This window comes from Coregonus clupeaformis, unplaced genomic scaffold (assembly GCF_020615455.1).
Source record: "Coregonus clupeaformis isolate EN_2021a unplaced genomic scaffold, ASM2061545v1 scaf1194, whole genome shotgun sequence".
In the NCBI taxonomy this organism is placed as follows: Eukaryota; Metazoa; Chordata; class Actinopteri; order Salmoniformes; family Salmonidae; genus Coregonus; species Coregonus clupeaformis.
The window spans coordinates 135,001-145,000 of record NW_025534648.1 but is presented as its reverse complement, the minus strand read 5'-3'; the positions used below and the strand labels follow the sequence as shown (position 1 = coordinate 145,000).

General features: G+C 51.0%; 2 protein-coding genes across 2 annotated transcripts in view; both read right to left on the bottom strand.

Annotated features, from left to right (window-relative positions):
• The window catches only part of LOC123486404 (histone H4-like), a 783-nt gene extending 167 nt beyond the window's left edge, over positions 1–616 (bottom strand). The window contains exon 1 of the mRNA XM_045217709.1: positions 1–616. This exon is cut by the window's left edge and continues 167 nt beyond it. Within this exon, the coding sequence (XP_045073644.1) occupies positions 277–588 (312 nt within the window). The 5' untranslated portion in view covers positions 589–616 and the 3' untranslated portion in view covers positions 1–276.
• Positions 617–4,943: 4,327 nt separating this feature from the next.
• LOC123486402 (histone H2A) lies at positions 4,944–5,476 on the bottom strand. The gene has a single exon (XM_045217707.1). It carries the CDS (start codon positions 5,461–5,463, stop codon positions 5,077–5,079), a length of 387 nt encoding a protein of 128 aa, XP_045073642.1. The 5' UTR covers positions 5,464–5,476; the 3' UTR covers positions 4,944–5,076.
• Between the last annotated feature and the right edge of the window lie 4,524 nt (positions 5,477–10,000).

Here is a 10,000-nt window from a genome sequence, read left to right as displayed (position 1 = left end):
TCCAAATTCCACTATTGCTTGACCCAAAATAACAACGTCACTACACTTTGCCACTGTCAGATATAGGCCTCCCTCTGTGCGCTAAAACTGGAAGGGACATTAGAATCCTCTAATTAATACTCCCTGTCCACTCGAAGTGGCTCATACTTTCCTACTAAATAGCATACTGAAAAAAAAAACACTATATGGAATGGGCCCTTTTGAAGCGGATGTGGGTGGCTCTTAAAAGAGCCTTTGGGTTCGAGTCGGGGTGTTGAGGTTCCGAAGAGAGTGCGTTTAACCGCCGAAACCGTACAGGGTGCGTCCCTGACGTTTCAGAGCGTAAACCACATCCATGGCGGTAACGGTCTTCCTCTTGGCGTGCTCGGTGTAGGTGACTGCGTCACGGATCACGTTCTCCAGGAACACCTTCAGGACACCGCGGGTCTCCTCGTAGATCAGACCGGAAATACGCTTCACGCGCGCTGCGGCAGCCAGACGGCGGATAGCGGGTTTGGTGATTCCCTGGATGTTATCGCGGAGAACTTTGCGGTGACGCTTGGCGCCTCCTTTTCCGAGTCCCTTGCCGCCTTTGCCTCTTCCAGACATGGTGTGTTCGCTAGTTGAGTTCAAGTGAATGAATGACTTAAGCGCCGGTGCGCGGTGCGCTATTATCTGCGTTTGGTCGACCTGATTGAGGCCAGTGGCACAGAAAGCGCGCCTCTGTTATATGTTCGGAGGCGTTACAAAGGGGAGGGCGCTCGTTCTAGGGGACTAGGGAGGAGCGATTTCAAAGATGACGTGAAAGCAACTAACGTGCGCGGGAAACATACTCAAATACTGATATAGGCCATGTGGAACACAAGGCCAAACTGTGACAACTGGGAGATCAGCTAGTACACTGTGTCCCTGTCCTCATATTGTTGTTGTTGTTGTGGTTGTTGTTGTTGTTGTTGTTGTGGTTGTTGCACCTGATTCTTCTCATTGAGGACTTGGTAATTAGGTGACCGGTTGTTCAATCAGCTGTGGCTGTCCAGGGCTCCAAGAAAAATGGGTCTTGTTGGGGGTAGGCTACTCTACCGCTGGAGTTGGGAAACACTGAACTAGTAGGATGACTCTGTTTAGCTATGGAAGGACGTGTTGTATTGACTGTCATTAATAAACATCACTCTGCTTCTTTCTTCCCTAGACACCACTCGGCCTGACAGTAAGGGGGCCAAGAGGACCTGGGGTGCGGATGGGAGGGGTGGTGATCCCTCTGCAAGCTGGAGCATTTAGAAAATAGTTGTCATCATCCTTATGCCTAATGTGTGTTGCAGCCAAACAGCACACACTGTTTGTGTGACTCCCTGACATTACGCAATGATGTAAGCACATTTGGGAAAGTCTTCTATTTTGTTGCATAAAGACGACCCTATGCATAAACTGTGAGGCCGAGAGTGGCGTACCTTTACCCCCCAGACTGCCACTTTATCAGTCAGTGCAGTTGAACATCTCAGATGTGACTAGCTTTCATAGGACAACTTATTGTTGCCATAATTGTCTCTTACCTGTACTTACTGGCTGCCGGCCCTCGGTGGAGTATATCGAGGAACAGAGGGTGCCTTTTAGGATAAGGACTAACAAGGTTTTGACTAGGCGGGATACAGCTACGACCGGAAGTGACTTTTCCCTAGCAGGTTAGGCTAATTAGGCTAGAGTGCAGATACTTGACGTGTACAGTACAACAACCAATCACAGAGGGCCTGTTACCACACCCTATAGGCTTCAGCATAATAATATAACAATATATAATAATACTCATACATAATAATCGAACATCACCTTTGACTACAGTGACATTGGTAGTAAGTAGGCTACAGTATAATGGATAGCTACCCAACTGGGACAGAAAGTGGAAATGGAAGGGGGACACGCAGTGAGCAAAACTCCTAACGACATAAAAACACAGACACTTCAGTGGAACGCACAGGGCAAGACGGGAAGGAAGACGTGGAGAAGGACTATTGAAGAGGAGATGAAGAACACCGGAAGCATCGAGTGAAGAAATGGGCCCGGAACAGGGTTAGGCCGAGATGCACTGTTGACGCCCTATGCTTCATTTAGGACCTCAAAGAAATGAGTCAACTCCTATAGGGACTATTTTCACCGCCACCTGCTGGACCAGAGGTCATGTGGCCAACACTCTGCTTGAGATCATTAAGAGCTATAAGGAGTCCATCAACTACCTGGTCAGTCAAGTCATATAGGGGGATTTCATGGCCACCTGCTGGAGCAGAAGTAATGTTTGCCAACACTGGCCTTAAAATCATTAGGAGCAATAAGGAATAAATCAACTCATCATTCAAGTCATATAGGGAGGGATCTTAGCACCACCTGCTGGATCAGAAGTACCCTTCACCGTAGGCACAAGAGAGCCATCATCTCTCAACTGGTGCAATTTCCATAAGTACGTGGTAATAAAACAAACAACGACAGCTCATCATATAGGCAGTGGTTTCAAAACTCTAAGCGCATGTTCAAGTAGAGCACACCAAATCATACATGTACTTGTTCATCATACTGAATCAGTGTTTAATCTAGAAATACATGCCTCGCGTTGCAATACGTGTTCTTGTAAAGTCATTGCTTTCCACAATGCAATGCTCACATCACTTCCGTGTGATATTGTTGGTCATTTGTTCAAATGTATTTGACTATGACTTAATCCGACTGCTCTGAATTCATAATCACCTCACGGTTTGGTGTTAACCTACCGATTTTCAACTGCTTTGCCTACTGCAGATTAGGAACGCTGTCATGAAAATGTATGTTGGGAAGTCTAAAATGAGGGTATCTCCCCTTAAGGTAAATGTCTGTGTTCTGAGTGGCAAAAAATACTGATTTTTTAATAACATTTAGATATGTGCATACTGCCTGTCCTTAGGCAAACGCATTTAGAAGGGAAAGAAGTGGAACCAATGAATACTTTTCTTGCTCTTCAATCAAAACAAAACCTTCACAAAGTGGTGCGTTTTGCCCCTAAATGACCCCTGAGGATTAGTGTGTTCTCATTTGTCAGTAATTGACCCTGACATACTCCCTTTAAATGGTACTATTTTACGCAAACGTATACTGTAATGTACTACTATTATGATGTCACTTTACGGTAAGTAGAGCGAAATGCTGATATTGACAAGGTCAGCGACTACTCCTGAGTGGCGCAGTGGTCTAAGGCACTGCATCGCAGTGCTAACTGTGCCTCTAGAGATCCTGGTTCGAATCCAGGCTCTGTCGCAGCCGGCCGCGACCGGGAGACCAATGGGGCGGCGCACAATTGGCCCAGCGTCGTCCAGGGTAGGGGAGGGAATGGCCGGCAGGGATGTAGCTCAGTTGATAGAGCATGGTGTTTGCAACGCCAGGGTTGTGGGTTTGTTTCCCACGGGGGGCCAGTATAAAAAAATATGTATTCACTAACTGTAAGTCGGGTTTGGTGATTCCCTGGATGTTACCGCGGAGAACTTTGCGGTGACGCTTGGCGCCTCCTTTTCCGAGTCCTTTGCCTCTTCCAGACATGGTGTGTTCGCTAGTTGAGTTGAAGTGAATGCATGACTTCAGCGCCGGTGCGCTATTATCTGCGTTTGGCCGACCTGATTGAGGCCATTGGCACAGAAAGCGCGCCTCTGTTATATGCTCTCTCTAAAGAGCAAATAACCATGGTGTGCAGTACCCAAATTTAACCACAAGATGGCCTCCGTGCTCCACTGTAAAGTTTGGGCCTCTGCATGAGTCTCTCAGCAGCACTGCAACATGGGACTTTCAAAGTAAGTTGGCATGCAATGTTTCTTCTGGACTGCATTCAAGGCAACTAATGACACACAACTAATAGTGTCAATTATTCATCTGAACACAATTCTTGTAACTATTCGGCCTATATTATCACTCGTTTCTTTTCCCCCTCCTTTGTAAAGCATTTTACTGTGCTACTATAGTCCAAAGGAAGTGGATGATGCCAAACAGGTGTATTTATGGTTGTATATATATATATATATATATATATATATATATATACATATACACACACACACATTGAAGCTAGACTTCAGGCAACGAAAAGGTGCAATACGTAGCTTTTAGACGTGTTAGTGAACAACATACATGGTGGGTAATGTAGAGGTGCGTGTATACATGGAACAATTGTGCCTTTTTGATGGAAATATGGAGGTGGCTCTTAAAAGAGCCTTTGGGGGATTTTGGAGTTCAGGTCATCCTCATTTATGCGCGCTCTCCGCGAATACGGCGGGCCAGCTGGATGTCCTTGGGCATGATGGTCACCCGCTTGGCGTGGATGGCGCACAGGTTGGTGTCCTCGAACAGGCCGACCAGGTAAGCCTCGCTAGCCTCCTGCAGGGCCATCACGGCGGAGCTCTGGAAGCGCAGGTCGGTCTTGAAGTCCTGGGCGATTTCTGCACCAGGCGCTGGAAGGGCAGTTTGCGGATGAGCAGCTCAGTGGACTTCTGGTAACGACGGATCTCTCTCAGAGCCACGGTGCCGGGCCTGTAACGGTGAGGCTTCTTCACACCGCCGGTGGCCGGGGCACTCTTGCGAGCAGCCTTAGTGGCAAGCTGCTTCCTGGGGGCTTTGCCACCGGTGGATTTGCGAGCGGTTTGCTTGGTTCTGGCCATGGCGCTTCTCTGACAGTCGGGAGTATAGCCTCGAAATGCCTAAGTGAAGTTTATATAGCCGGCAGTGGGGCCTGCTGATTGGACACCATCTCCCCACCAACCTGATTGGCCCGTCGCGCAGGCCTCCTCCGTTGGCCATTGGACGGGAGGCGCGGCCTCTCCAAAATTCAAACTCCCGGTGCGCGCTCGCAATAGGACGCCGCCGGCCCTTTACGCGCAATAGGACGCCGCCGGCCCTTTACGCGCAATAGGACGCCGCCGGCCCTTTACGCGCAATAGGACGCCGCCGGCGAATGTCGAAATAGTTGTGTATACACCCACTCAATGTGTGGCGGTCATAGAAAGGTACTTTGCGCTTTTGGAGAGCTAGGTGGTTGGCTCTTAAAAGAGCCTTTGGGGGTTGAGTAGTCAAGTTGAAGTCGCAGTAGCGAATTTACTTGGCTTTGACTGCCTTCTCGGTCTTCTTGGGGAGTAGCACTGCCTGGATGTTGGGCAGCACACCACCCTGAGCGATGGTCACACCGCCGAGCAGTTTGTTCAGCTCCTCGTCGTTACGGACGGCCAGCTGCAGGTGACGGGGGATGATACGAGTCTTCTTGTTGTCACGGGCAGCGTTGCCGGCCAACTCCAGGATCTCAGCAGTCAGGTACTCGAGCACGGCGGCCAGGTAGACTGGTGCGCCAGCGCCCACACGCTCGGCGTAGTTGCCTTTGCGCAGCAGCCTGTGCACACGGCCCACGGGGAACTGGAGCCCGGCACGGGATGAACGGGTCTTTGCCTTCGCCCTGGCCTTGCCTCCGGTTTTGCCTCTTCCGCTCATATTGGTAGCTTGAGAAAGTCTGAATGAGCCGCTCGCCACTTCGAGAGCCGTACTTATACCTCGCCACAAGAGGCAACGATTGGCCACCGGGCCGGTGTGGCCTTATCCAATTGGAGCGAGGGACAGACAGACAGACAGACAGCCCTAAACGACTAGTTACCGGAGTGTAACTCCAGTTCTATGAGTGGAGCGGAGCCCCATAGGGGAGCTATGCTCCTAGTGGTTTACCCTCTGCCCTAGGGCAGAACAGCCTGAAGCAAAATTATGCACACACCTACAGCCAATAGGAGTACAGGTGTCCCTATATAAGGAACCCCGTTCCATCAATCTGCCTCCCGAGATATTATCTTCAGCGAGACTAGAGAGGATCGGTAGGGCCTTAAGTCTATGAGCTCCGCTCCACTCATAGAACTGGAGTTACACTCCGGTAACTAGTCGTTCTATATCGTGGAGCTCCGCCCTCATAGGGGGAGCTATGCTCCTAGTGGTTTAAGGCGGAGCGAAACGCTCCAAAATGTACTCCCTGCCGAGCCTAACACTTCCCATTAAAAAATGAAAAAGGTCAAGCCCAGCAATGGCTGCAACCAATTCCGCCGTACTGTGACTAAAAACCCCCTTGGGCATCACAATATACCGCGTCATTGGTTATAGACCCGCCCCATCTAGCTCAAATGGCAATGCCAATGGCTAGTGGGCAGATCATCAGGAATAGACGCCGTGCTAATCTGTACCAACAGATAGCCGTGCCTCAATATTCTGTGATAACACTATCGTCCACTAATGGAATGACATCAGTCATTCTACATTAAGTGTCCAACAGACCGCCTTACTCACTCTATGAATCCATAGATTAGTAGGCAGGAACAAAATATAAAGGTCATACTGTCTGAATCAGATAGATGACCTCACATTCTGTCAGTTCAATACATGTCTCTATGTACTGACCCCTGAGTCAAGAGACATGCTGACATAACACGCTTTCCTAACCAAGGCGGACCTGATTGGAACCTGTCCCAGGTCCTGCTCTGTCCTCTTCCCCTTCTAGCTCAAAATCGCCTTTCAGCTCTGCTGAATGCCGACCGAGCTAAAGAGTTGGAAAAACCGTGCCATAATATATTCCTTCTAATACAAGCGGATTTATGAACATGGTCACAATCCTGCTTTCTTTTCTCTGTTACTTTCTCAAGATCTCCCCTTCAGCCACGCTGAGTACAGATCGAGCCAAAGAGTTAGAAGACATATCCAACAGATAGAAGCGAATAAAAGGAGACGGTGTCGACCAAGACGCCCGCTCTACAAATATCCACTACCTCTGTACCTCTGAAGAGGGCAGTAGAAGCTGCTACTCCACGAGTGGAATGCGCTTTAATACCCTGAGGCGGTTGTTGCCCCGCCCGCCTAGACGCCCGTCTCAATGCCTTCACAAAGCCAATGAGACAAACGCTGTTTAGAAAAGTGGTTCTACCCAATGCAGCCGCACCGTGACACACAAACAGCTGAGGCGATGACCTAACGCTGCTGTGCGCTCAACGTAACACGCCAAAGCGCGTACTGGGCACAGACAATGAAGCTTTTTCTCACTCCTCTCCCCATGAGGAGGGGGATAAAAGCCCACAATTCCACGGTCTGTGATCTATATGCACTGTTAATAACCTTCGGCACAAATGCCGGGTTAGGACGTAACACCGCTCTGCTCAAATCGCCATTAATGGCAAAGCAGTCGGGTCTGTCGACAGTGCACTCAAATCACTGACTCGCTTAGCGGTAGTCAAGGCGAGCAACAGCGCCGTCTTGATAGACAGCATTTTGAGGGGTATTTGATTCAATGGCTCGAACGGCGACTTACATAGCGCTTCGAGAACCAAAGCCAAATCCCATCGGGCAGCGTAGCTCTAGGCATTGGCCCCTAAGCCGTCGCGTTCCCAATAAGAAACGTTTCACTAATGGGTGACTAAACAGGTTTTTCCCGTTAAACCCTTCATGACCAGCTGAAATTGCCGCTGCAAACACTCGAATGGTGGCGGGCGATTTCTGCTTATCAAACATAAACTGCAGGAATGAGAGCACACTCTCTACCTGACAGCTCATGGGGTCTACGTCCTGTGTGTTACACCACTGTGAGAAAACATTCCATCTGCTTGTGTACATCCTGGAAGTGGAACTGGCCCTAGCGCTCTGTATGGTTCTGATCACTGCATCAGATAACCCACGGCGCCTCAACCTGTCCCGTTCAGGAACCAAGCCTTCAGTGGTTGGCCGATTATGGGCCACTGCCCTATCGCGCCTCCCGCCTGGCTCAACGCGTCTCGTCGATGTGGAATTGTCCAAGGTGGCACAATCAACATCTGACTCATCTCTGCAAACCACGGAGCCCCCGGGCGATCGGGCGCTATCAGTATCACTGTTAGCTCCTCTGATCTCACCCTGGCTAGCAGTGGGAGAATGCAAGACAGCGGAGGGAATGCATACAGGAGAACTTTCGCCCACGGGCAGTGCGCGAACGCGTCTCTTCCCAATGGCGGCTCGTCCTGTTGTCTCAGGGAGAACCATAGGGACACTCGCGCGTTCACACGTGACGCGAACAGATCCACCTCGGCTCTCCCGAATTGTTTCCAAATTTGGAGAACAATGTCTGGGTGCAGACACCACTCGTCGTCTCGAGGACCCCCTCTTGACATGAGATCTGCCCCTACGTTCAAGTAGCCCGGAATGTGCGCTGCTCTCAACGCAGCGAAGGGTGCTTGTGAGCCCACAGCCACAATTCCTCTGCCGCCCTGTGGAGGGCAGGAGACCTGACCCCTCCCTGGCGATTTATGTGAGCTACTGTGGTCCGGTTGTCTGACCAAACCAACACATCGCGACCCCGAAGGGTAGACCGAAGTGGTTCAAAACCAGTCGAACCGTTTCCAACTCCAAGAGGTTTATGTGCCGACCTGATTGAGGCCATGCACCACCTACGCTTGAGACTGACATGTCCCTCCCCATCCAGTTAGACAGGCATCTGTATACACTGGAATGTGGGATGACACCTTGCCCATCGGGACTCCGTGCGTGAGAACGCACGGGTTCCTCCAATAGTCCAGGTCTGCTCTTAGCGAGAGAGGAACCACCACCAACCGATGACGTTGACGCACTGGGTCTAGTCTTAGTTGGGCGAACCACCGCTGTGTTCTGCGCATGTGCAGAAGCCCCAGCGGTACCACAGAGTGGGCTGCCGACATGAGACCCAAAAGTGACATGATCGATAGCGCCCCGTTACTGTGTGATTCGGACGACACTTCCTCAGGGCTAGTACCAATGCTGCCCTTCGAGGGTCGAAATTCGCGCCCTCATCATTACAGTGTCTAGCTGTAGTCCCAGGTAGACAATCTGATGACTGGGCCAGGGTGCGCTCTTTTTTCCAATTCACAGCGAACCCCAGACGCGCGAGATGAATCACTGTCTGTGTCGTGTGCGTGAACGCCAGCTCTGCTGACGGGCGAGAACCAGCAGGTCGTCTAGGTAGGCTAATATCCTTATCCCTTGACGACGCAGCGGTTCCAATGCCGCCTCCACACATTTGGAAAACGTTCGAGGTGCCAGGGCGTACCCAAACGGCATCCTCGTGAACTCGTACGCCACCTTGGTTATACCTGTAACCCTGGTATTCCCGCTCTCCGTGAACGTCGCACGGGTCTGATCTGCGCTGACTGAGGCATTAGCCTGCAGCAAGGCGTCATTCCCGGCTAGCGGCTGCGCCTTCATGTCACATTGGGACAGAGACAGCTGCCTGCTGAATGTGAGGTCTCCTTGAGATAAGCCAAGACGGTGTCTTGGTATCTTTCCTCCCTTCACCTCCTGTGTGCGTTCAGCTCTGCACCTCTGGTGGGCTGAACTACGCTCAGTGTGGTGAGTATTAGCGCGTTCAGAAAGAAGTGGGGGCGCCGATACACTGGGAAACTTCGTCACCGTGGTAATCGGGCCCTCCGTGAACGCAGCATGGGTCTGAATCGCACTAATCGAGACCTTAGTCTGCGATAGTGCGCCATCCCCTAACTAGCGGCTGCGTCATCATGTCTCCTGACTGAGACTGCAGCCTGCTATGAGAGGCACTCACTACAGTACTCCTTGGAGTCTGTAATGTGAGGTCTCTTTGAGATAAACCAAGACGGCGTCTAGGTATTATTCCTCCTTTCACCTCCTGTGTGCGTTCAGCTCTGCACCTCTGGTGGGCTGAACTACACTCAGTGTGGTGAGCCTGGTACGCGTTCAGGAAAGGTGGGGGCGCCCGATACACTGGGCACCTTCGTGACCGTGGTAATCGGGCCCTTCTTGAACGCAGCATGGGTCTGGGTCGTACTAACAGAGACCTTAGTCTGTGATAGTGCGCCATCCCCAATGTGGTTATTATCGGCGCGTTCTGAGAGAAACGGGGGCGCGTATACGTTGGTTACGCCCGTAACCGTAGTAATCAGGCCCTCCGTGAACGCAGCACGGGTCTGAACTGCACTGACTGAGGCGTTAGCCTGAGACAGAGCGCCGTCCCGAATAGCGGTCG